General features: G+C 41.4%; 1 protein-coding gene across 3 annotated transcripts in view; it reads left to right on the forward strand.

The window, feature by feature from the left end:
- Nucleotides 1–2718: 2718 nt before the first annotated feature.
- The window catches only part of CLSPN (claspin), a 50010-nt gene continuing 25779 nt past the window's right edge, over nt 2719–26949 (forward strand). The window contains exons 1-15 of one of the 3 annotated variants that reach the window (XM_054496196.2): nt 2719–2888; nt 7424–7532; nt 8037–8485; nt 9427–9588; nt 10253–10330; nt 10664–10736; nt 11530–11638; nt 11818–12392; nt 18787–18978; nt 21219–21478; nt 22923–23101; nt 23203–23267; nt 24102–24301; nt 24645–24799; nt 25713–25939. In XM_054496196.2, coding sequence (XP_054352171.1) covers nt 2865–2888; nt 7424–7532; nt 8037–8485; nt 9427–9588; nt 10253–10330; nt 10664–10736; nt 11530–11638; nt 11818–12392; nt 18787–18978; nt 21219–21478; nt 22923–23101; nt 23203–23267; nt 24102–24301; nt 24645–24799; nt 25713–25939 — 2857 coding nt within the window. In that variant the 5' untranslated portion in view covers nt 2719–2864. The remainder of the gene's footprint in view (nt 2889–7423; nt 7533–8036; nt 8486–9426; nt 9589–10252; nt 10331–10663; nt 10737–11529; nt 11639–11817; nt 12393–18786; nt 18979–21218; nt 21479–22922; nt 23102–23202; nt 23268–24101; nt 24302–24644; nt 24800–25712; nt 25940–26949) is intronic. The other 2 variants (XM_054496202.2, XM_063665942.1) reach the window with 2 other exon arrangements.

Consider the following 26949-nt stretch of genomic DNA (forward strand, 5'->3'; position numbering starts at 1 on the left):
TGGGAGGTTGAGGCTACAGTGAGCTGTGATCATGCCACTGCACTCAGGGAGGAAAAAAAAAAGGAAAGAAAGAAGTATACATCTCTGGACCCCACTTCAGACATACTGAATCAGAAACTTTGGCACTAGGACCCAACAATCGCTGTTTTTACCAGCCTTTCAGATTATTCTGATGCGTGCTCAAGTTTAAGAAAGACAATTCTAGGTTGCAATGATACAGAAGCAAAGAAAACAAAGTGCCTGTCCTCTTGGAGCAACAACAGACAAATAGATATAAATAAAATTTCAGGCAAAGGAAAGTGTTATCAGGGAAACCAGCACAGGATAAGGAGGGAGAACACAGAGGATGCTCAGGCAGGGTCTCTCTGAGGGGTATGAGCTCTGAAGTCACATCGAGTCTGAAAATTGGCTCCACCAGTTTCTAGCCTTTTAAGAGTCTGGTTTCCTCATCTTCTAAGAAAGAGATAATAATATTACAAGTTTACTCTGAAGATTAAAGAAGATAACACTTATAAAATCCTTGCAACTGTTTCTGCCACTGAGTAAGGCTTCAATAAACGTTAGCCCTCCACATATGATGGGGAGTGCCATAGATGTATACCTGGGAATCGTTGATGTAGAAATTAATAGTAAAGTGGATGAAAAGGTGGATAAACCAAGACACAAAAAGAGAAGAGGATGGATGATGGGCTCTTGTTGGTGGGGACAGAAGTGGATTGAGAGATGGTGGGGAAGTAAAGAAATGAAGATGTGGAGAGGGAGCTTTTTTCTGAACCCAGCTAAAGCTGGAAACTTGGAAGAGGAGGCCAGTGGATTGGGTGAAGAACCAACCATTTGGTATGCCTGTGACTGAGGAGGTTCTCAGGATGAAGGACTTTTAGTGCTAAAACTAGGAAAGTCCTGGGCAAGCTGGGCCAAGCTGGCCACCCTGGCAGTGGATATGACCATGGAGGGTGAAGTGAGCAATAAATACTCTGACCTTTTTTTCCTGGTGGCCTCTCATCTCCTTACAGTAACCCTATCAGGTGTCTTTACAGGGGCCTGACCCAACCAGAAGGGCAAGGGAGCTGGGATAATACAGTCTAGGGAGGTCAGCCTTGCCTTGACACATACCAGGGTAAAGGAAGGACAGAGAATTGACCTGGGGGGCAAAAAATAATGGCCAGCACAGTGGCAAAACTGGGATTAGAATTGTCTGGGATAGGCCAGGTGCGGTGACTCACACCTGTAATCCCAGCACTTTGGGAGGCTGAGACGGGTGGATCATGAGGTCAGGAGTTCAAGATCAGCCTGGCCAAAATGGTGAAATCTTGTCTCTACTAAAGTTACAAAAAATTAGCTGGGCGTGGTGGCACATGCCTGTAATCCTAGCTACTCAGGAGGCTGAGGCAGGAGAATCGCTTGAACCCCAGAGGCAGAGGTTGCAGTGAGCCGAGATCACGCCATTGCACTCCAGCCATGGTGATAGGGAGAGAGACTCCGTCTCAACAAAAAAAAAAAAAAAAAAAAAAAAAAGAACTTTGTCTGGGATAAACCTGATTTCAGAGCTTCAATTCTTTTTCCAGCCTTGTTTAAAGGTAGAATGCCCTCTAGGAGTGATAAGTGCTTTCTACATCCTCAAATTAACCCTACAGAAAATTATAAAGATTATCCAACCATATTCTTTGGTATCTGAGCAGCCCACAAAACTTTTTTCTTTAGAGACAAGGTGTCCCTCTATCGCCTACGCTGAAGTGCGGTGGCGCGATCATAACTTACTCTAACCTCAAACTCCTGGACTCAAGCCATCCTCCCACCTTGGCCTCCCAAAGCGTTGAGATTACAAGCGTGAGCCATGGCGCCCTCTTTAAAAAATAAAAGTGGGCCAGGCACGGTGGCTCACGCCTGTGAGGGGTATGAGGCCTCCCAGAACTTTGGGAGGCCGAGGTGAGGATCATTTGAGATCAGGAGTTCGAGACCAGCCTGGCCAACATGGTGAAACCCCGTCTCTACGAAAAATACAAAAATTAGCCAGGGGTTGGTGGCGGGTGCCTGTAATCCTAGCTACTCGGGATGCTGAGGCACGAGAATCGCTTGAACCCGGGAGGCGGAGGTTGCAGTGAGCCGAGATCGCACCATTGCATTTCATCCTGGCTAACAGGGGGAGACTCCGTCTCAAAAAAAAAAAAAAAAAAGCGTGTGTGTATACATATATGTGTGTGTGTGTATATGTGTGTATATATGTGTATGTATATATGTGTGTACATATGTGTGTGTGTATATATGTGTGTGTGTGTGAGTGTGTATATATATATATATATATATATATATATATTCAGTGGTAAGTGTCATGTACAAGAGGCAGACAGGATCTAGCTGCTCCAGAAATGAAGTCAGTGGAGAAAATCCCGACGGGAACCTTGGAATTCCTCTAAAAAGTTCAGGTACCGGACACTCCCAGGTGCCCAGGAACCGTTTCCCAGCTCACTTCCCCCTGAAAGACTCACCCCTCCAATCGCACATGATGCTTGGGCAAGTGTCGAAAGTCAAAGACCACGGCTCGCCTGGTACCGACTGCCCCGCCCCCGTGCACCGCCAGCTCCCCCAGGCCCCGCTACCAGCAGCTGCGACCCGCCAACTCAGCCTGGGTTATATGAGATTGGGCGGCCGGAGGCGCTGCGTGATTGGTGGGTCGGAAGGGGGCGGGGACTCGCTGGAAAGCCCCCTCTGGATTGGTGCAAACCATCTGGGTGGGACCTCCACTCTGGCTGGGCGGGAAAGCAAGAACAGCACTGCTGGGCTGGAGACGGCGGGAGCCGCAGCTCTCCGGCTGAGGGGATCAGAGACAGCTCCGTCCCTAGTGGAGCGCAGGGGAGGCAGGAGTCATGACGGGCGAGGTGGGTTCTGAGGTGAGTTTATGCACACGCTCCCCACGGGGACTGCGAAGGCCGGGCACCGAGAGGTTAGGTGGGGCCGGGGTAGATCCCGCTGACCCGAGGCGCCCGGGCGGGAGGACTGCGGCTCCCGGCGTTCGCCGCGCCGGCTCCCGCGGCCTCGAGACTCGGCCGGGATGGGTTCCGACCGGGCGTCCCGTCCCGCCGCCGGGCTTCCCGCGCTTCGGGCTCCGTGGCCGGGGAGCTCCAGGTCTCTGCGGCGCGCGCTGCCGGCAGCCCAGCCCCTCCAGCCGGTTCCTGCCGCCAGCCCTCCCCTTTGGCGCGTTTCCTGTCGCGGAAGCTCCTCCCCTCAGGGTGCCCTGAAAGCCAGGAGGCTCTGGCCGAACCGGGCCGCAGCGGTGCGGGGGGATTCTCCGCAGAGAGAGGGCGAGCGAGGGTGTTAGGGAGTTCCACACTGGGCCTGGGAGGGGCCCTGGAGGTCATCGCGCGCAGGCGCTTTGCGTTTTCCGACCGGGCCCCGAGTGGGGAAGTCACCATTGGGGCTCCTGGCTGGTGGCTGGCAGCTCCCTGGCGAAATTGGGCATAGAAAACAGATGTTTCCAGAGCTGTGTACTTTCTGGGGCCGGATTCGGGCAAGGCACTCCCGCCTTAGTAGCAAAATTTAAAGGGGCGCCAAAACCCTCAATCAAACTCATATTTTAATGCAATATTTTTAAAAAACCAAAATTAATGCAAAAACTTTTTATGATTTGATATTGAACAAAATATCAGACGTTTAAACAAAGACAAGATCCGACCAGTCATTTGCACGACCTTGCCTCACTCATCTCACCCTAATCCTATCCCTGTTTCCAATAAACTTTATTTACAAGAGCGGGCGTATTATTTACCTCATGAGCCGTAGATTATTGATTTAATTTTTAAAAAAATGTTGCATTAATGTTATTTATTTTGATTACTGAATTTTTTGAGACCTCACCCCACCCTGTTCCTGGCCCTGCCCTTTGACGTTGCTGCAAATTGCCTAGAAGATAATCGTCATTCAAAGCAGCCCTATTCCTTGAGCTGTCTGGTTACCTAAATTCGGTTTCCACATTCACAAACAGAAGTAATAGTTTTACTGCTTTGGATTGTTGAGAGGATCGTCAGTGCATACATATTAATTCTCAGCAATCCCAGCACTTTGGGACGCCAAGGCCGGCAGATTGCTTGAGCTCAAGAGTTCGAAACCAGCCTGCGTAGAAAACATGGCAAAACCCTGCCTCTACAAAAAAAAAAAAAAAAAAAAAAAAAATTAGCCGGGCGTCGCCTGTGGTCCCAGCTACTTGGGAGGCTGAGGTGAGAGAATCCTTTGGGCCTGGGAGGTCAAGGCTGCAGTGAGCCATGATCCTGCCACTGCACTCCAGCCTAGGTGACAGAGTGAGACACTGTATCAAAAAAAAAAATTTGTACCTCGCATTCAAATCAATTTAATAATTTTTTTTTTTGAGATGGAGTCTCGCTCTGTTGCCCAGACTGGAGTGCAGTGGCGCAATCTCGGCTCACTGCAACCTCTGTCTCCTGGATTCAAGTGATTCTCCTGCCCCAGCCTCCTGAGCAGCTGGGACTACAGGCACACACCACCATTCCCAGCTAATTTTTGTATTTTTAGTAGTTATGGGGTTTCACTGTATTGGCCAGGCTTGTCTCGAACTCCTAACCTTGTGATCCACCTGCCTCGGCCTCCCAAAGTGCTGGGATTACAGGTGTGAGCCACCATGCCTGACCAATTTAATAATTTTTTGAGAAACCACTCGGGTGAGGCCTTGTGCCCTGTTACATTACTGATGTTCATATTTCTCCCTTTATTAATAAGTTGATTCAGAGCCCTGAGAACACTAAGGAGATAGACTTGGCATCTAGGGTTAGCTTTAAGGTCACTAACTGATCAAGTCACCTAACACACCCCTCCTCCTTAGGTTTTTATTTGCGACTTTTTAAACTGTCTTGTTTAGAAATTTTCAAACCTATACAACCGTAGAAGGGATGGTATAATGAACCCATCACCTTACTTCAACTACAGTTTGAATATCTCTCGTCTGAAATGCTTGGGACCAGAAGGGTTTTGAATTTCAGATTTATTTTGGATTTTGGAATATTTGCATACACATAATGAGATATCTTGGGGGAGGGACCCAAGTCTAAACATGAAATTCAGTTATATTTCATATATACCTTAGACACATAGTCTGAAGGTAATTTTATACAGCATTTAAAAATAATTTCGTGCATGAAGCAAAGTTTTACTGCAGCTCATCATATGAGGTCAGGTATGGAATTTTCATCTAGTGGCATCATGTCAGTGCTCAAATATTTTGGAATTGGAAGCATTTCAGATTTTCAGGTTAGAGATGTTCAACCTGTATTTTCAAGTCATGGCCAATCTTGTTTTATTCATACAGCTACCCATTTTTCCTCTCACAGGATTATTTGGAGGAAAATCACAGATATCATATTACTTGAACCACAAATATTTTAGTGTGCATATCTAACAGACAAGAGCTTTCCAAAAATAGATACTACGATATCATTACCACACCTAAGAAGTATCTAGTCAGTGTTCAGATTTCTTTGACTCAGAGATATTTCATTTATTTTTATATGCCACTTTAGCATAATTATTTACATTTTTAGTTTTTTGAATCATCATCCAAAGTTGGCATATTGCAATTGTTTATATTATATATGTGTATATATGCATATATGTATGTATTTTAAGATATACATACATATATAAAGCATACATTTATGTATATAGAAATATACAGGGCTGGTTGTGGTGGCTTATGCTTGTAATTCCAGCATTTTGGGAGGCTGAGGCAGGCGGATCACCTGAGGTCAGAAGTTCGAGACCAGCCTGGCTAACATGGTGAAACCCTGTTTCTACAAAAAATTAGCTGGGCATGGTGGTGCGCGCCTGTAATCCCAGCTACTCGGGAGGCTGAGGCAGGAGAATCGCTTGAACCCAGGAGGTGGAGGTTGTAGGGAGCCAAGATCGTGCTATTGCACTCCAGCTTGGGCAATAAGAGCGAAACTCCGTCTCAAAAAAAGAAAAAAAGAAACAAACAAACAAAAAAAGAAATATACATATAGCTGGGTGTGGTGGCTCACATCTGTAATCCCAGCACTTTGGGAGGCCGAGGCGGGCGGCTCACCTGATGTCAGGAGTTCGAGACCAGCCTGACTAACATGGAGAAACCCCATCTCTACTAAAAATACAAAATTAGCCGGGCGTGGTGACACATGCCTGTAATCCCAGCTACTCGGGAGGCTGAGGCAGGAGAATCGCTTGAACCTGGGAGGCGGAGGTTGCGGTGAGCCGAGATCACGCCGTTGCACTCCATCCTGGGCAACAACAGCAAAACTCCATCTCAAAAAAAAAGAAATATACATATAGCATATAGAAATATACATACATGTATAAATATATAGAAATATACATACGTACACACATATATACATTCACTTATGTATTAACTTTCTTTATAGGTTTCTCTCCCTCTCTTTTTTTTTTCTTTGCAATATATTGTTAAAGAAACCAGCCGGGTGCAGTGGCTCATACCTGTAATCCCAGCATTTTGGGAGGCCGAGGTGGGCAGATCACCTGAGGTCAGGAGTTTGCAACCGGCCTGGCCAGCATGGTGAAACCTTGTCTCTATTAAAACACAAAAAATTATCTGGGTGTGTTGATGTGTGCCTGTAATCCCAGCTACTCAGGAGGCTGAGGCAGGAGAATCGCTTGAACCCAGGAGGCAGAGGTTGCAGTGAGCCGAGATTGCACCACTGCACTCCAGCCTGGGTGACAGAGCGAGATTGTATCTCAAAAAAAAAAAAAAAAAGAGAGAGAGAGAGAGAAAGAAACCACCCAGTTTGACTTGTAGAGTTTCTCACATCTAGATTGCATATCTGTGGTATTATTCAACATGTTCCCCTATTCCCTCTATTTCCTATAACTTGCTAGTTAGATCTAGAGACTTGATAGGATTCAAATTTGATTGTTCTGTCAGGAATACTTTATAGCTAGTATTGGGTACTTCTATTAGGCAGCACATAATGTCTGGTTGTTTCTCTTTTGGTGATGTTAGCAGCCATTAATGATAATTGCCAAGGTCTGTTATTTAATCAAGGGTTGATAAAATTGTGATAATCTAATTCTATCATTTATTAATTCATTAGGATATTTCTCTAAATAGAAACTTCCCCTCATCAATCAAATGGATATATTGGGGAACATTTCACACAGAAAGGGCATAATAAATGCTTGATTCTTTTCATTTTTTTTTTTTTACCATTACTAAAAGAGTTGGTTCTGTTAGCATCCTTCAAAGGTGAAAAATGAACTTTTGTTTGTTTGTTGTCCAGTAATTCTAAATGTCATCCCTTCAAGGAACCATTGTATTTGGTTCTTTCCTTAGTTCAGGTTGATGATCCCGTGATGATTTATGTGTCATTATGTACTTGGAGCTTTCGGTCACCTGCTGGTTAATACAAAGTATATTGTCATTTTCTAGGTTCACCTAGAAATCAATGATCCAAACGTCATTTCACAAGAGGAAACAGATAGTCCTTCAGATAGTGGACAGGGCAGCTATGAAACAATTGGACCCTTGAGTGAAGGAGGTTTGTAATAGTATTTTTATTTTTAGGAATAGGTTGCAGGAGCCTCAGTTGTAAGTAGATTGGATTGATTTCATTATTCTCTTGATTTATTACATTATTAATGCCCCATCCTTATTGTTTGTTTTATTATAAAAGCAAAATAACAGTGCTTGTACCTTTTTGAAACTATGTTATATTGTTGAATGTCTAATAGCTACCATATTGCCTGGTTAATTGCATTCATCCTATAATAAAAGGAATTTTAACACCTGCGGGAGGATTAGAACAACTTTACACATTGTAAATATACGTAGAATTACATTTCCCAGTAAGAGACATTTTTCCCAGGGAAAATGTTTTTCAAAATGTATTTTTAGATTTGCTTTGCTACAATCAGTTCTTAATAGTAGTCACGTAATTTCACAATGTTATATATCACTTGTATAACAATATATTTTTGAGGAGTAGTGGGACTAGGAGGAAGATCAAATGATGGTATAATTAAAAGAAAATTGTTTCCTCCAGATTCAGATGAAGAGATATTTGTAAGTAAGAAGTTGAAAAACAGGAAGGTTCTACAAGACAGTGATTCCGAAACAGAGGACACAAATGCTTCTCCAGAGAAAACTACCTATGACAGTGCCGAGGAGGAAAATAAAGAGAATTTATATGCTGGGAAAAATACAAAAATCAAAAGGATTTACAAAACTGTGGCAGACAGTGATGAAAGTTACATGGAAAAGTCTTTGTATCAGGAAAATCTTGAAGCGCAAGTGAAACCTTGCTTAGAGCTGAGTCTTCAGTCTGGAAACTCTACGGACTTTACCACTGACAGAAAGAGTTCCAAAAAGCACATACATGATAAAGAAGGAACTGCAGGAAAAGCAAAAGTAAAATCAAAAAGAAGACTTGAGAAAGAGGAGAGAAAAATGGAAAAAATTAGACAGCTAAAAAAGAAGGAAACAAAAAACCAGGTACATTTTAAAGAATAATTTGCTATTGCTTGGGTAGGTTAACATTTTAGAAAAGGTTGCTGTTAGTACTTGAGGTTGTTTCTGCTCTCTGACTATTGCTTTGAATTGACTATTTTGTGTTGAGAATTATTCTCAATAGGTATGTGATTTAAAACTAACTGGTCTTGGCCAGGTGCAGTGGTGCATACCTCTAATCCCAGCACTTTGGGAGGCCGAGGCCAGACAGTCACTTAAGCCCAGGAGTTCGAGACCAGCCTAGGCAACAAAGTGAGAGCCCATCTCTACAAAAAATTTAAAAATTATTTGGGTATGGTGGCCATAGTCCCAGCTGTAGTCCCAGCTACTTGGGAGGGTGAGGTGGGAGAATCACTTGAGCCCAGGAAGTCGAGGCTGCAATGAAGCTGTAATTGTACCACTGCATTCCAGTGTGGATGACAGAGTGAGACCCTGTCTCAAAAAAAAAACCAAAAACCAAAAAAACAAAACTTATTGGTCTTATTCTATTTTGGGTATGCAGAGGACATTTCCAAATAAATGGGTTTCTGATTTTCTTTATGAGCACATGAAGTAATTCTTTGCTATCTCTGAGCTGATGAAAATTAACTGAAAGAAGCCTTTTTTATGCATCTATCAGTCAGTAGTCTTGTTTGCTAACTAGAAAAACCATCCTCAAATTTATAAACTAGTTGCTTAACAAGTATTTTACTTCAAAAAAATATTTACTGTTTATTAAGTTAGTTTTAGATAGTTGCATAAAATCACAACTTGGACTTCAAAGGATATGTGTGAGTTAGGAACCAGTGAGAATGTTCTAGATTTTATATGCTTGTCTGTTGATGAAACATGGGCTTTTTCTGGCCTGATCCAAATTGCCATATGATGTTGTGAAATACTGGATTTTTAAATGATTGGATTATGCTTTTTGTTTATGTATTACCTAGGAAGATGATGTAGAACAGCCATTTAATGACAGTGGCTGTCTTCTTGTGGATAAAGACCTTTTTGAAACTGGGTTGGAGGATGAAAATAACTCTCCATTGGAAGATGACGAGTCATTAGAATTAATAAGAGCAGCTGTAAAAAACAAAGTAAAAAAGCACAAGGCAAGTAAAGCATGATTGCAATAAGAGTTAATCAACTGCTTCTGACCTTTGCTATATTTTTAATTTACTGTTGGAACCTTAATTTTTTTTTTTTAACTGAAGAAAAACGTGTCAGTTGACTTAAGTTTTTCAGCTGTTAATTTTGGAGACTTGCAGTACAAGTGATAGACATGCTAACTTCTTTGGAAACTAGTGTTTCGTTATTACCCTTTTAGGAATGCTGAAAAAAAAACCACTAAGATATTTGATGGTGTAGTAAGATGCAGGTAAACAATAGGGAAGAGATGTAAATTTTTCAGTCCTATAGCCTTTGAGAAATGAACCCTATAGGGTTTCAGGAAGGGTATCAAAGAGAGGCATCAGTCAAAACATTGTTGTCCCGAGTGTTTGGAAGCATAATGTTTCTTCCTAAGATTTTTTTTAGCTTCCTGCGAGTTATTATACCTCTTTAGGGAAAGACGTAAGCAGAGGTAAAAGAAATAAGGGTCTGGACTCCATTTGAGGTATCTGTTTTCTAAGCATAATAGGATGCTGTGTGTTTAATAATTTCTATTTGATGATTATTGATTTATTAACGTAGCATGATGTGGTGTTGGACTACAAAAGTAGTCCTCTTATTTGAATTTTGTTTTTGTCCTAATAATCAACCTGCCATTTCTTTTAGAAAAAAGAACCATCTTTGGAGAGTGAGGTCTATTCATTTGAGGAAGAAAGTGAGTTATCAAAAGGAACCACGAGGAAGGTGAGGTAGAGTCCTGTATATTAGTCACACTGATCTCTTTACACAGGAGATTATAGATTTCTTAGGGATAAATATTTTATTTTGTCTATCATATTTTTCTGTTACCCATCATATTGCTTCATACATAGTAGGAACAAAATATGGATTGGATTGAACAAATTCTCTGAGACTTGGGAATAAATGAATTCCTTGAGTTTATACTGCATTTGGGCTTACTCATGCTTACTATTTCCTTTCCTCTTTTCTTGGAGAGAGCAAACTCTTGAGGGATGAATATCTATCTTTCTGGATATTCATATAATTAATGTAGTCTCACTTTTTGTTTTCTTTAAGGAAAGAAAGGCAGCCAGATTAAGTAAAGAAGCATTAAAACAACTGCATAGTGAGACTCAGCGCCTTATTCGAGGTAATGCAACCCAGTAAACTTTGAGGCAAAATCACAACATTTCTTTGTAAGCTCAACTTGGATGTTGGGGACTTTTAATTTTTTTTAACACTTCTAATGTGAACTCAGGTTATAATATTAAGTTTAGAATTGATCTTGGTGAAAGGCCATTGTTCTAAAGCCCTTGGAACATTAGTATAAACTGAAGAAATTTTCAAAACTGTAGTGCAGGTAAGGAGGAAATTTTTTAATGGTTGTCTATGGACTGATTGTGTCAGGATTCTTTGGAGAGGTAGTAATCCCTCCCTATTTGCAGTTTTGGTTACCTGTGGTCAGCCATGGTCCATGGAATTTAAAAATATCATCCCTTTGTCCAGAGTATCACGCTGTATACATTACCTGCCTTTTAGTCAGTTAGTAGCCCTCTCAGTTATCAGATCAAAAAAACACTGCATGGTTTAGTACTATCTGCAGTTTCAGGCATCGACTGCAGGTCTTGGAATGTATCTCTGGATAAGCGGGGACTACTGTATATAAATGTTTAGGTCCCACAGAGATTCTGATTCAGTAGATTTGAAATGGGATCCAAGAATCTGTATTTCTAAAAAACTTCTGGATCATTTTGATTTCACATCTAGGTTTAAAAGCCACTGGTCTTCAGGGAGCTCTTTTGTACTTAGCTCCTCTGCCTTTGTTAAAGGGGAGTTTTCTATTTCTAGTGATGGCTTTGGTTATTATGTTTAGTTAACTGAATATGAAGTGACATTTCAGAATATACGGTATATATATTTGCTTGTTTTATTCCATTTTATAGAGTCTGCACTTAACCTTCCATATCATATGCCTGAGAATAAAACCATTCACGATTTCTTCAAACGTAAACCCCGGCCCACTTGCCACGGAAATGCCATGGCACTATTGAAGTAAGAACCCTCTTTCCTTATTATAATTGTCATGAACATTTAGTTTTGTAGCAAACATCTGGCATAAAAAGTTCAGATTTCTCACTCCCTTAAAACTGATTTAACTGATATATACTAAGGGATGAGAATGTTTCACATTTAGGATAATTTTCAACTCCAGCTCATTTTCTCTTCTCTAGGTCATCTAAATATCAGTCAAGCCATCACAAAGAAATCATAGACACTGCAAATACTACTGAAATGAACAGTGATCACCATAGTAAAGGTTCTGAGCAGACAACAGGTGCAGAAAATGAAGTGGAAACTAATGCACTCCCTGTGGTTTCAGAGGAAACCCAGATCATTACTGGATCAGATGAGTCTTACAGGAAGGATTTGGTAAAAAATGAAGAGCTAGAAATTCAGGAGAAACAGAAGCAGAGTGACATTAGACCTTCACCTGGGGACAGCTCAGTGTTGCAACAGGAATCCAACTTCCTCGGGAACAATCACAGTGAGGAATGTCAGGTTGGAGGGCTTGTAGCATTTGAACCTCATGTCCTGGAGGGTGAAGGCCCCCAAAATCCAGAAGAAACAGATGAGAAAGTGGAAAAGCCTGGGCAGCAAAATAAATCATCAGCAGTTGTGCCACCTGAAAAAGTGAGACGGTTTACTCTGGATAGACTTAAGCAACTGGGAATAGATGTTTCCATTAAACCACGGCTAGGTGCTGATGAAGATTCCTTTGTGATACTTGAACCTGAAACCAACAGAGGTAATCCTTTAAATTGTGGGGAGCCTCCCTGGAGTGATTATCCTGGTAGCTTTTGATTATTGACTACTGTCGAGGACAGAGAACACAGGAGAAACCAATAACCACATTTGATCTTATCCTGCAGTTGTTCCAGATATGGGCAGAGTCTCTTTTAGAGAAATTTGGCAGGGTATCAGAATGATCTAAGCCATGTTAAAAATGGAAGTCTGTTGGCCGGGTGCAGTGGCTCACGCCTGTAATCCCAGCACTTTGGGAGGCCAAGGCGGGCAGATCACGAGGTCAGGAGTTTCAGACCAGCCTGGCCAATATAGTGAAACCCCATCTGTACTAAAAATAAAAAAATTAGCCGGGCATGGTGGCATGCATCTGTAGTCCTAGCTACTCGGGAGGCTGGGGCAGGAGAATTACTTGAACCCAGAAGGCAGAGGTTGTAGTGAGCCGAGACTACCATTGCACTCCAGCCTGGGTGAGAGAGCGAGACTCTGTCTCAAAAAAAAAAAAAAAGGGTTGTTGATAGTTAATATAAAAAAGAGGTACATTGCTATTGTGTTATGGTATTTAGGAATTTATTTCTGCCATTCCAATCTGAAATTAAGTTTTTTCTATAATCCTGAGTCAAATCTTAAGACATTGATGAAAACATCATTTAGTTTTTTACTGCTAAAGAGAAACATTTTGGTTCACTTAAATTATCTGTGAAACCGAATTTCTTTTGTTTTCACTCATTCAACAAATATTAAAGTATCTACTATGAGTAAGTTGCTGTGGGGCATACCAAGATAAATCTGACATTTAAGGTATACTTAAGATGCTTTTACTCTAATGGGCAAGATAAGAAGTATGCAAATAAGAAGTACAAAGGAGAAAATGGTAAATGATGTCTTTGATAATGAATATGTCATTGATAATTGGAAAATAAATAACATGAAGAAAAAGGAAAAGTATTATTTTCTTAAAGAACATTTAGAATAAAGTACTGTGGGAATTCAGAGAAGGATAAATTTCTTCCAATGAATGGTTAAAGGACAGCTTGAAGAATAGGTGGATTAATTACTTGTTCACTGCCTTCCCTTTATACTGTGAGTTGGTATCTCCTGCCTTGTTCCCTACTCTATCCCTAGTGCTTCCTCAGTGGATGACACATTGTAGGCACTTGTATTTATCAAATGAATGAGTGATCCCTCAACACTGAACTCAAGTATTATCACATTGAATAAATTTCTTGACTCTTAGATAGAGCTGGATGCTCCCCACTCTGCCTTGAGGCAGTATGGCATGGTGGTTAAGAGCTTAGACTTTGTAGCAAGACCAGGATTTGAATCTGAACTATCATAGTAATTGTTTAACATTGTATATGCCATTTGACCTCTTCAAGCATCTTTTTTTAAAAAAGAGAAGAAAGCCAGGCACAGGGGAGCACACCTGTAGTTCCAGCTACTCAGGAGGCTGAGGCACAAGAGGGTCACTTGAACCCAGGAGTTTAAGGCCATCCTGGGCAGCATATGAAATCCTGTCTCAAAAAAAAAAAGAAAAAGAAAAAAGCACTATATGGCTTGTGGGCTATGGTGAAGATTTGTTGAAATAATGCATGCAAATGGATAGTATAAAGAAACACTCAAAAAGTTGTTGCTGCTTCTACTATTATTAGTGAAATGGTTCACATCAATACTTTTTCTTTTTGAGACGGGCTTTCACTTGCTCTTGTCACCCAGGCTGGAGTGCAATGCTGTGATCTCAGCTCACTGCAACCTCCACCTCCTGGGTTCAAGCAATTCTCCTGCCTCAGGCTCTCAAGTAGCTGGGATTACAGGTGCCCACCACCACACCCAGCTAATTTTTGTATTTTTAGTAGAGACAGGGTTTCACCATGTTGGCCAGGCTGGTCTCAAACTCCTGACCTTAGGTGATCTGCCTGCCTCGGCCTCCCAAAGTGCTGGGATTACAGGTGTGAGCCACTACACTCAGCCAAGACTCCTTCATTAAACCAGGCACAGTTGGTGGCTTATGCCTGTAATTCTAGCACTTTAGGAGGCTGAGGTGGGAGGATTGCTTGAGCCCGGGAGGTCAAAGCTGCAGTGAGTTGTGAGCTGAAATTGCACTCCTGCATTCCAGTCTGGGAGACAGAACGAGACCCTGTCTCATAAAAAAAAAATAAAACACAAAAAACATCTTTCATTAAACATCTTATTATTGGCAGGTGCTATGTCAGTGACTATATCTGGTGTGTAAAATATGCTCAGTGAGTCTGTTAATTGAATGGGTTGACTTTGGAGATGGAGAGGATAGAAAGAGCACCTTGTCTCATTAAAACAAAAACAAAAACAAAACACAGAAAAAAGATTCTGTTTCATTAAACAGCTTATTGTTGGCAGGTGCTATGTCAGCCACTGTATCTGGTGTGTAAAATATGCTCAGTGAGTCTGATAATTGAATGGGTTGACTTTGGAGATGGAGAGAAGGATAGAAAGAGCTCTGCATGGTGGTGCGTATTGGGAAGATGTGAAAGTCAGTTTGACCAGGGCTGGAGGTTGAGGTGGCAGAGTTGTATAACAGAACTAGCATAGCTCCATTAGCAAAGAAGCATGAGAATAAGCCGTTGTGCGGAACACTGAGGGAAAGTTTTTGTTATATGGGACTAAAAGTTACCTAAACAGTCCTAGAGTGATAGGAAAGGGAGAAACATTTTTTGAGTACCAACTATATTAGACACTGGTACATTCTTTGTTAGCTGTCTTTCTTAATTCTCATAGCGCCAGGTGTTATTTTGCAAAATGAAGAGACTGAGGCTCAGAGAGGTTAGGTAATTTTTCCAGCATTATACTTGGCTTATAAAGGGACCTACACAGTGGCTGGCATATAATGAGCACTTATTTTTTAACTTGGAACATGTTTTCCTTTAGAAATAATTGACATGAAATTTGGGTTTCCAGACCAGCCATAATATACATGAAGTTAGAATCAACATTAATTCATTCATGCAATAAACTTTTATTTAGCACTGTGTTGGGTGCTGTGTATACACGTAAAACACTCCCTGCTCTCAAAGAAATTGAAGTGTAATAGGAGTGATAGGCAGGCAAACAGACGATTACAATACTGGATGGTAAGTGCTGCGATCAAGGTATATAATTGAGGGTGCATTGGGAACCTAGAGGAAGGGTACCTTACTTGGAGCCTAGAAATCAGGGAAGTTTCTGAAATGAGCTCAGTAGAGATACCAAGGCAGAGAGGTGAGGGAGGGCTTTTTTGGTGGAGGGGTTGGACCTGCATGTGTCAGAGACAATGGAAAGCACAGGGTGTTCTCCCTGGCTGAAGTGAAGATAGCAAGGACATTGGTGATCACAGCCCAGATCATTCAGGGTTTTTATGCCATGCTAGGAGCTTGGACTTAGCTCTTTGTAAGTAGAGGACCACTGAAAGGTTTTCAGCAAAGGAAATGTTCAATCAGATACTCATTTTAGGAAGTTAAATCTGGTAGCTGTTGTGGTGGATGCATTGGAAGGGGTTAAGAGTAAAAACAGTGGGAACAGCTCAGTTTCTTTACCTCATATAGAATAAGGTTTCTATGTGAAAATGCATCTAAATTTAAATTTTGTGATGTCAGAAATACATTACTTCTGTTGCTTGCAATAGCATATGGAATAATCCCTGCCTCTAATTCCTCTACTTTCTGGACAAGAGCAATGTGAATGAGAACAGTTCTCATGCTGCTGATAGAGACAAGCTAGGGCAGAGACTTTTCACTTAAGAGAGGAGATGAGAGGTGATGGAGGATGAGAGGTGATGGACTAATAGAGACTAATGGAGGGAGAGGAACTTGAACAGGGGTTTTAGGATGAAGACAGTGATGGTTGCATCATGTAATAAAGGCCAAAGAAAGTGGTTGCTCCAATGGGTTGGGGGAGGAAGAGCTTTGAGGATCCTAGCTTTCTCCAGTTATGAATGAAGGTACCTCTTGTCTGACTACTATTTTAAGTTCCAGGTAATCTTCCCACCCAACCATTTCTCTTACCCTAGTGGCACCCATAATAACCTGCCTATTTCTGTTCCCTTTTCCCTGCCACCACCTGTTGCTTTCAGCTTTACTGAACCACTGCAAAATAGGAGGCAGACTTACAGCTTGTCTCTACTCTTTTGTTTGCAATGTAAACATACCATCCTTTAGAGTTGGGTTTTTGCTGCTAATAATGTTGGGGTTTCAGGATAAAAAGATTTCCTTCATTTTTCTCTTTTTCTAGTAAGACCATCTAGAGGAAAAAAAACACACATCTAGATGCTAGTCACAAAAACACTGAAGTATGATTTGAGTGCATTTTAGAAAATTAGCCAAAGTTTCATGCCTATAGTCCCAGCACTTTCGGAGACTAAGGTGGGAAGATCGCTTTGAGGCCAGGTGTTTGAGACCAGCTTGGGCAACATAACGAGTTCCTGTCTTTACAAAAAATAACAAAGCCAGATGTGGTGACATGCACCTGTAGTCCTAGCTACTTGGGAGGGTGAGGTAGGAGGAATGCTTAAACCCAGGAGGTCAAGGTTGCAGTGAGCTGTGATCGCACCACTGCACTCCAGCCTGAGCAACAGAGCAAGACCCTGTCTCTAAAAAGACAAATGAAAAGTGGCCGGGCACAATGGCTCACACCTGTAACCCTAGCACTTTAGGAGGCTGAGGAGGGTGGATCATTTCAGTCCAGGAGTTCAAGACCAGCCTGGACAACATGGCAAAACCTGTCTCTACAAAAAATACAAAAATCGGCCAGTCGCAGTGGCCCACTCCTGTAATCCCAGCACTTTGGGAGGCCGAGGTGGGCGGATCATCTGAGATCAGGAGTTCAAGACCAGCCTGGCCAACGTGGTGAAACGCCATCTCTACTAAAATTAAAAATAAAAAAATTAGCTGGGTGTGGTGACGCACACCTGTAATCCCAGCTTCTAGGGAGGCTGAGGCAGGAGAATTGCTTGAACCCAGGAGGTGGAGGTTACAGTGAGCTGAGATCGTGCCACTGCACTTTGGCCTGGGCAACAGAGTGAGACTCCGTCTCAAAAAAAAAAAAAAAAATTAGCTGGGTGTGGTGGTACATGCCTATAGTCCTGGCTATCTCAGGAGGTTGAGGTGAGAGGATCAACTCTAAGCTTGGGGAGATTGAGGCTACAGTGAGAGCCAAGATTGCACCACTGCACTCCAGCCTGGGCGACAGAGCGAGACTCCATTTAAAAATAAACCATTTTATCATGGACGAGAAGGCTGCCTGAAAATGTCCAGTGTGCATCAACTCCAAAGGAACTTTCTCCTTAAAACTGCCAGCTCTCATCACAGATTCCGTTATGATATGAAGTGTTAAGCAGAGTGAGTAGGGATTGGTTCCAGGTAACAGCTGGCTGAGGGAGAAGGGAGAAGGAAATTCTAAGATATTGCAGTAGGGAAGAGGGATAAGTTTATATCACTATTGGATTGCTGAACTTACTGTTCCCAGTATATATATATTTCCGTTTGTACACAAGTTGAGCATGTGGTACTGGGGCTGCAGTATTTCCTTTCTCATTGTACCAATTGTACTAGTGTTAACAGTTTTCACCAAAAAACTTTTTACAGTCCTGCTGCTTAATTATATCACTGACTGGATTGTCATTTTATTTTCCCTTCTTGAAAAAAATTGACCTTGCCTATATTTAGTAAGATTGCCAATAATGAAACGTTCAAAATAGGGAATTTCATCCCAGCAGTTTGGGAGGCCAAGGTGGGCTGATCATTTGAGGTCAGGAGTTCGAGACCAGCCTGGCTAACATGGTGAAACCCTGTCTCTACTAAAAATACAAAAAAATTAGCTGGGCATGGTGGTACTCACCTGTAACCTCAGCTACTCAGGAGACTGAGGCAGGAGAATCGCTTGAACCCGGGAGATGGAGGTTGCAGTGAGCTGAGATCACATCACTGCACTCCAGCCTGGGCAATAGAGTGAGACTCTGTCTCAGAACAAAAACAAAAAACAGCAATAACAAATAGGGAATTTTAAAAGGAGACTGAAACCCATGAAAAATTAAGCCCTTGAATAGATAAGATTATAATCTTTTTTCCTACTAGTTTAATACTTTTAAAGAATTTTTAAAGAATGTTCAAAAGAATTGCACATATTTAGAAATTTCAGGTATAAATTTCTGTCTGATTTTTTAAAGTCTGATTTTTGAAACGTTGAGGAAGAATAGTTGTGGCAGTCCATTAGTTTGGGTTAAGTTGTATGAATTTGACTCTGGAGTTAGTAGCAAGGGGTTTTTGGTTTCTCTGTGTATGTGTGGTTTCCCTCATCATTGCTGAGCTAAAAAAAACTTAGCTTATAAGTCTTAAAGGAAAGAGTTTTGAGCATAGCAAACTGACACACTGGTTGGTGTTTGGGTTTAGAACTGGAAGCCTTGAAGCAGCGTTTCTGGAAGCATGCTAATTCAGCAGCCAAACCCAGGGCTGGTCAGACAGTGAATGTGAACGTCATAGTGAAAGACGTGGGCACTGATGGAAAGGAAGAGCTAAAAGCAGATGTGGTACCTGTGACTTTAGCACCTAAGAAGTTGGATGGAGCAAGCCACACAAAACCAGGTATTTGAGCCCACAGGTTTTGTTTTTTGCTTTTTGCTTTGTATTCTAACAGATCTTCAAGGCTATTGAAAACCTTATAATGAAAAGTTATAGAATCTTTTTCCTTAGAGGCTTTGCAGAGCAGTATCTCTGGCATGATTCACGTGTAGCACACCTAGAGGTGTAGGGTGGACAAGCTGGCTTTATTTTTTTTTAGATATCGTTTGTCTTATTATAAAAAACAAATCCCATTATAGACAAATATATACAATAAATGAAAAACTTAATCTTCTATCAGAGACAGGTTCTATAACCATATTGTGTACCCTTTTAAACTCTCTTCTTTGCACGTATGTATATGTATTTAAACAAAAACAGTCTGGGTGCAGTGGCACATGCCTGTAATCCTAGCACTTTGGAAGCACAAGGCAGGAGGATCTGTTGAGCTCAGGAGTTGGAGACCAGCCTGGGCAACATAGTGAGCCCTCATCTCTACCAAAAAAAAAAAAATTATCCAGGCATGGTGCCTGCACCTGTGGCCCCAGATACTTGGGAGGCTGAGACAGGAGTATCATTTGAGCCAGAAGGTTGAGGTTGCAATGAGTCATGATTGTGGCACTGCACTCCAGCCTAGGCGAGAGAGTGAGACCCTGTCTCCAAATAAAAAACCCAAAACAAAACAACCCACCTATAATGTGATCATAACATGCATTCTGCTTTGTGTTGTAGAAATGTATTAAGGACAGCTCTCACCCCTCCCTTGAAATCACAAGTAATATATCACATGGAAAACAGTTTTAAACACTGAAAAAAGGTATCAAATAAAAAACTAGTCTTCCCAAAGATAACTATTAACAATTTCTTGTATGTCTTTATAGGAGTATTTTTATCCATATACCGTTTTTTGTGAATGTGTATGATATTGAACATTTACTCCCTGTCAGGCATTGCTCTAGGTGCTTTATATGTTTTATCTCATTTAATCCTTACAACCCTATGAGGTAAAAAACATTAGTATCCTTATTTTGTATATGAAGAAACTGATATGCAGAGCACTTAAGGCACTTGCTCAAGTTTACATAGCTAATAAATGGTAGGACCAGTGGTCTAATCCAGACCACCTAACTCCAGAGCTCAGATCTACTTTATATTGCTTTTGAGGCTCTTTTTTTTTTTTTCCTAAGACACAGTCCTGCACTGTCGCCCTGGCTGGAGTGCAATGGCACGATCTTAGCTCACTGCAACCTCCACCTCCTGGGTTCAAGCGATTCTCCTGCCTCAGCCTCCCGAGTAGCTGGGATTACAGGTGCCCGCCACCATGCCTGGCTAATTTTTGTATTTTTAGTAGAGATGAGGTTTCGCTATGTTGGCCAGGCTGGTCTCGAACTCCTGACTTCATGATCTGCCCACCTTGGCCCCCCAAAGTGCTGGGATTACAGGCATGAGTCACTGCGCCCGGCCTTGAGGCTTTTTTTAAAATGGCTGCATAATATTCTATTGAATGAATACAACATGACTCATTAAACCATACTCATATTGACAGATGTCTTGTTTGTTCCAGTTGTTGCTATTGCATACAGCGTTATATTATAGTGCCAGATATATGGTGGTATATTAGATGCAAAATTCCTTACAGTGGAATTGTCATGATATATATCACATTTTGATATATATCATCCAGTTGTCTTTCAGAATGGTTGTACCACTCTGAATCACAGTGTATGAGTTCCTGTTTCCTCTCAATAATAGGTATTATCAAACCTTCTAATTTTTGCCAGACTAACATGTTGAAAATGTATCTCATTATTTTGATTTGTAGCTCTTTAATTAGAAGTGAGATTAAGCATTACTTTTAATTTATTAACAATATATGTTTATTTTTCTGTGAACTGCCAGTTCATATCATTAGCTTATTTTACTCTTGAGTTGTTTTTCTTTTTCTTTAATATAGGTAAATTTATCAATGTTTTTCTTCATGGCTTTTGAGCCACAGACTTTTGAAGCTCTACTCCCTACCCCCCTTTTCTCTCTTTTTAACAATTATTTTATAATCCCTGAGTAGTATACTATCCAGGGTGCAGAAGTTCTCTCTGATACTTCAATTCATAATAATACTCTTGTGTTCAAATAACAAAAAAGCCCAGAATACTAGAGTCTGAAATTTTCCTTTTGGGATGTGACTAGAATACTTCTGGAGTTGCCTAAAATGCATACCTAATTATTGTATTATGTCTAAAGCGTTTCTACATATTTCTGTTCAGGTGAAAAGCTTCAGGTGTTAAAAGCTAAACTGCAAGAAGCAATGAAACTCCGAAGGTTTGAGGAGCGCCAGAAGCGCCAAGCACTGTTTAAATTAGATAATGAAGATGGGTTTGAGGAAGAGGAGGAGGAAGAGGAAGAAATGACAGATGAGTCTGAGGAAGATGGAGAAGAGGAGGTAGAGAAAGAAGAGGAAGAAGAGGAAGAACTAGAGGAAGAGGAGGAGAAAGAAGAGGAGGAGGAAGAAGAAGGAAATCAGGAGGTTTCTGGCAATTACGTTGTTTTGTTACCTTGTCATGGTGAATATGAGAGAAAAAGTCAGACTTGAAAAAGAGTATAATAAGCATGTTCAATTGTATAAGAGGTTTTAGGGGCATGATGAGGGTAACTACCTCATATATCCCTAAATCTTAGGACCTTCAGGTCTGTCAGTACCACTGAATATCTGTAGATCATCATTATATATCTGAATACAGATATTCAGTGGTACTGACAATACCATTGCCTGGGCTTCCACCTGTTTATTTATATATTTTAATATAATAATGCTAATATTAAAAATGGCTTTGTATTCGTAGGAAATTTTATCTTTGTTGTTTATTTAAGTTTCTCTATCAGATTAAAAAGCAGTCCTAACCTTGGCTAGATTGAGGCCTAGAGTAAATTCTTAGGGAGGTAGAGGCCTTTCTGAGTTATTTTCGTTCTTTGTTGAAGAAGGCATTTGTAGAAGGGCCTCTTGCCCTTGTTCCATAGTACTGTTTTCTGCCTAGGGGAAACAGGTGATGATACGATTGTTAAGTATTAAAAAGCTTTCCTTTTTGGGCCGGGCGGGGTGGTTCATGCCTGTAATCCTACCACTTTGGGAGGCTGAGGTGGGTGGATCACCTGAGGTCAGGAGTGTGAGAACAGCCTAGCCAACATTGTGAAAATCCATCTCTATTAAAAATACAAAAATTAGCTGTGTGTGGTGGCACACACCTGTAATCCCAGCTACTCAGGCAGGAGAATTGCCTGAACTCAGGCAGTGGAGGTTGCAGTGAGCCAAGATTGTGCCACTATACTCTAGCCTGAGTGACAGAGTGAGACTGCATCTCAAAAAAAGAAAAAAAAAAAAGCTTTCCTTTTTGTGTGCTGGGATCACTTTATTTTATTTTATTTTATTTATTTATTTATTTATTTAAATTTTTTTGAGATGAGGGTCTCACTATGTTGACCAGACTGGTCTTGAACTCCTGGCCTCAAGTGATCCTCCCATCGTTGTGGCCTCCCAAAGTGCTGGGATTACAGGCATGAGCCACCATGCCCAGCAACTTGAGTTAATATTTAATTTTGGGTAAAGGAGAAAGAAAGCAATGGCTGAGCTATACAGCCTGTCTCAGTCTGTGCTTGGTTTGAGATCAGTAGTCAGCCTGCAATCTTAGACTGATTAATTAACCTCTTACTGCCTCAATAAAATGATAATCCAGTCATCCTTTATAATCTTAGCAATTTCAGGAGGGTAAAAGGTAAAAAAAAAATACAAAAAAGTTCTAGAAGTGTCAGGGAAAATTATGTTGATAATGGTCATAAGAAACTTCCTTCAAGTTTACCTTTTTGAATTTAAGATGTGATCTGTAACCAATCAGCCATATTTCAGGCTAACAGTGTATTTGCTTTTAAATGTTTTGACTTATATTTTTTGTTTTGTGGTGGCCTGATTGGTAAAGACTGCAGAATTCCTTCTTAGTAGTGAAGAAATAGAAACCAAAGATGAAAAAGAAATGGATAAAGAAAATAATGATGGCAGTAGTGAAATTGGCAAGGCAGTTGGCTTCCTCTCTGTTCCCAAGTCTCTCTCATCAGATTCTACTTTACTTCTATTTAAGGACAGCTCTTCCAAGATGGGGTAAGTGATTCTTTCTAAGAAAACTTAAAATTGCCTTGGATTTGCCCCTCCTGTAAAAACTAGGAACAGATACTGAACCAATTTACTTTCTTATTTTGCAGTTACTTTCCTACTGAAGAAAAATCAGAAACAGATGAAAACTCAGGCAAGCAGCCTAGCAAACTGGGTAAGTAGTGATTCTTGTGCAGAACTTAACATTTCTTTTGTCCTCAGCTTTGATATTTAAGGACTGCAGTACGGTAAGTTTCCATGTTTTTAAATCTGGTCACTTCCCAGTTTCATATGTAGCTATGAAAATGGTTTTATGAATTAGAATATTTTTCTTGGTCTATTTTTTGCAGTTTATTTATAGTAGACCATGGTACATAATGTCCTTAGTGAATGTGTGTTGATTGAGTGAGCAATGAAATATTTCTGTATGTAGATCAAAGGAAGACATATAATTGATTGGATAATGAAGAGTGTGATCATAGGCATTACAAAGGATAAGAGAAAGAAGAGAACTTTCGGCAGACGCCTGTAATCCCAGCACTTTGGGAGGCCGAGGCAGGCGGATCATGAGGTCAGGAGATCGAGACCAGCCTGGCTAACATGGTGAAACCCTGTCTCTACTAAAAATATAAAAAATTAGCCAGGTGTGGGGGCACGTGCCTGTAGTCCCAGCTACTTGGGAGGCTGAGGCAGGAGAATCGCTTGAACCCAGGAGGCGGAGGTTGCAGTGAGCCGAATTTGCGCCACTGCACTCCAGCTGGGGTGACAGAGCGAGACTGTCTCAAAAAAAAAAAAGAACTTTCAAGTGTCACTTAGCTCAGAGTAATGTCCTGATTATGTAATGCTATCTTAGTACTGTAATTTACCTTTAACTTAATGTTTTGGAACATATAACTTGAGGGGTTTGCCTATGAATTTTATCTGACAGTTTCATCCTCAACTCTTTTTCCTAAACAAATCCACCTTATTTCTGTAATCATGTGCTTAAAAGGTGTTTCTCTTTCTTTAGATGAGGATGATTCATGTTCATTGCTAACAAAGGAGAGCAGCCACAATAGCAGCTTTGAGCTGATTGGCTCCACGATTCCATCCTATCAGCCTTGCAACAGACAAACAGGCCGTGGGACCAGTTTTTTCCCTACAGCAGGAGGATTCAGATCTCCTTCCCCTGGGCTATTTCGAGCCAGTTTGGTCAGCTCAGCTTCTAAGGTAAGATGGTAATGGTTTTTCTAATCTCCTCCTCTCTTTGCTTCCCACATTGCTAAATAAAGTTTGTCCCAGCCAACCAACTCCCACCACGTTGGTACTGAGCTTATGTGTGTTCAGTTTAAAAAATCCACCCTCTTTGTGTATTAAAAACAAGCTTCATCCAGTATTCTTACTTTCTTGGAGGTATTTTTCTTTATGCTTCTCATGGCTGTGTATTGTCTTCCTCAACTACAATTTCCTGAGAGTAGCTTAAATATTGCAAATAGCAACTTCTGTTGTTGTCATGACAATGAATGACATTTGTAAAATGTTTTGTTATTGTTTGTTTTTGTTTGGGTGCCAGAGTTCAGGGAAACTGTCTGAGCCTTCACTTCCCATAGAGGATTCCCAGGATCTGTATAACGCCTCCCCAGAGCCTAAGACACTTTTCCTAGGAGCAGGAGACTTCCAGTTCTGTTTAGAAGATGACACTCAGAGCCAACTGTTGGATGCAGATGGGTAGGTAGTTTTGTGTTTCTGTGGGCGGGAATGGTGCTGGGTACTGCTTAATTTTGTTTAAAAATAAGTGAGCTTCTGTCACTCCATCTGTGCTTTCTCTTCTGAGAAAGAGAAGGTGTACAGACCATTAGTATTACATTCTATAAGTTTGAACAAAGTCTGTCCAGAAAATAAACATAAATAGCTCTTGCTAACATTCTGGTCCTTCAATTTCTGTCTTATTTGAAATGCATAGATCTTGTATTGTAAGGTCATCAAATTTCCCTGTATCCATCCTGCTATGTTATTATTGTTGGGTAAGGTTGAGAATTCACAGACTGGTGGCACATTACAGGACATAATGCCAAGCCCTGCTCTAGCATCATCTGAAGCTAAAAGTTATCCTTTACACTTTACCTTCTGAGTAACATTTTATTCTTTCACAAAACTTTTCCCTCCCTCTTTAGATTAACACAAGCCTAAAGTTTGAATCTTTTGCTTTCTGGTTTGAGATTCAGCTTTTAACTGGTGTAGGAAATGAATTCAGAGGTTTTTCACCCCCTACTTTGCCATTTCTCTGAGGAATTTTTTTTTTTAAATTTTTTAAGGCAGAGTCTTGCTCTGTTGCCCAGGCTGGAGTGCAGTGGCGTGATCTCGGCTCACTGCAAGCTCCGCCTCCCAGGTTCACGCCATTCTCCTGCCTCAGCCTCCCGAGTAGCTGGGACTACAGGTGCCCACCACCGCGCCTGGCTAATTTTTTGTATTTTTAGTAGAGACGGGGTTTCACAGTGTTAGCCAGGATGGTCTTGATCTCCTGACCTCATGATCCGCCTGCCTCGGCCTCCCAAAGTGTTGGGATTACAGGCGTGAGCCACCGCGCCTGGCCCTCTCTGAGGAATTTTTTACACTATTCGTTGTGCTCATTGGCTCTTAGGTTCTTAAATGTTAGAAACCACAGGAATCAGTACCAAGCTTTGAAGCCTCGATTGCCATTGGCCAGTATGGATGAGAATGCCATGGATGCTAACATGGATGAGCTGTTGGATTTGTGTACTGGAAAGTTTACATCTCAGTCTGAAAAACATCTACCCAGGAAGAGTGACAAGAAAGAGAACATGGAGGAACTTCTGAACCTTTGTTCAGGAAAATTCACTTCTCAGGGTAAATATCCAACCGAGAGTATCAGGCTTACCACACCCAAGTATCAGTGTCCTTGAAAAGAATTCCCTGGGTGGGTGGGGTGGCTCATGCCTGTAATCCTAGAACTTTGGGAGGCTAAGTTGGATGGATCGCTTGAGCTCAGAAGTTTGAGACCAGCCTGGGCAACATGGCAAATCCCCATCTCTATGAGAAAAAAAAAAAAAAACAAAGCCAGGCATAGTGGCACGTGCCTGTGGTCCTAGCTACTTGGGAGGCTGAGGTGGGAGGATCTCTTGAGCCTGGGAGGTGAAGGTTGCAGTGAGCTGAGATCACACCAGTGCACTCCAGCCTGGGTGGCAGAGACCCTGCATAAAAATAGAAAAAAAGAAAAGAAAAGAAGCCCCTTACCCTCAGGTGAAAGGTTCACAGAAAACAGGGCTGTGATGGAATCTGTGTACAAAGTGAATTCACTGCTTGGTGCCCTGACATTTAGAACTCTTTACTTTCTTAGAGTGATAAAGTATCAACTTAAGACTACTTTAGGCCGGGCGCAGTGGCTCACGCCTGCAATCCCAGCACTTTGGGAGGCCAAGGCGGGGGATTTCCTGAGCTCAGGAGTTTGCCACCAGCCTGGGCAGCACAGTGAAACCCCGTCTCTACTAAAATACAAAAAATTATCTGGGCATGGTGGCCCGTGCCTGTAATCCCAGCTACTTGGGAGGCTGAGACAGAACTGCTTGAACCCCGGAGGTAGAGGTTGCAGTGAGCTGAGATTGTGCCACTGCACTCCAGCCTGGGCAACAGAGAGAGACTGTCTCAAAAAAAAAAGTCTCGAAAAAAAAAAGACTGATTTAGCTTTGCCCATATGATACATCATTTATGATTAATGTATGTACAAAGTTTAGAACAGTGTCTGATGTATAATAAATTTCATATAAATGTTAACTTACTTCCTGTTCCCTGCCCCCAATGCACACAACTGCTAGATCGAACATAAGCTCCATGAGACCTGGGATAGTGGTTTCTTCATT

The sequence above is a fragment of the Pongo pygmaeus genome, chromosome 1 (genome assembly GCF_028885625.2).
Source record: "Pongo pygmaeus isolate AG05252 chromosome 1, NHGRI_mPonPyg2-v2.0_pri, whole genome shotgun sequence".
NCBI lineage: Eukaryota > Metazoa > Chordata > Mammalia > Primates > Hominidae > Pongo > Pongo pygmaeus.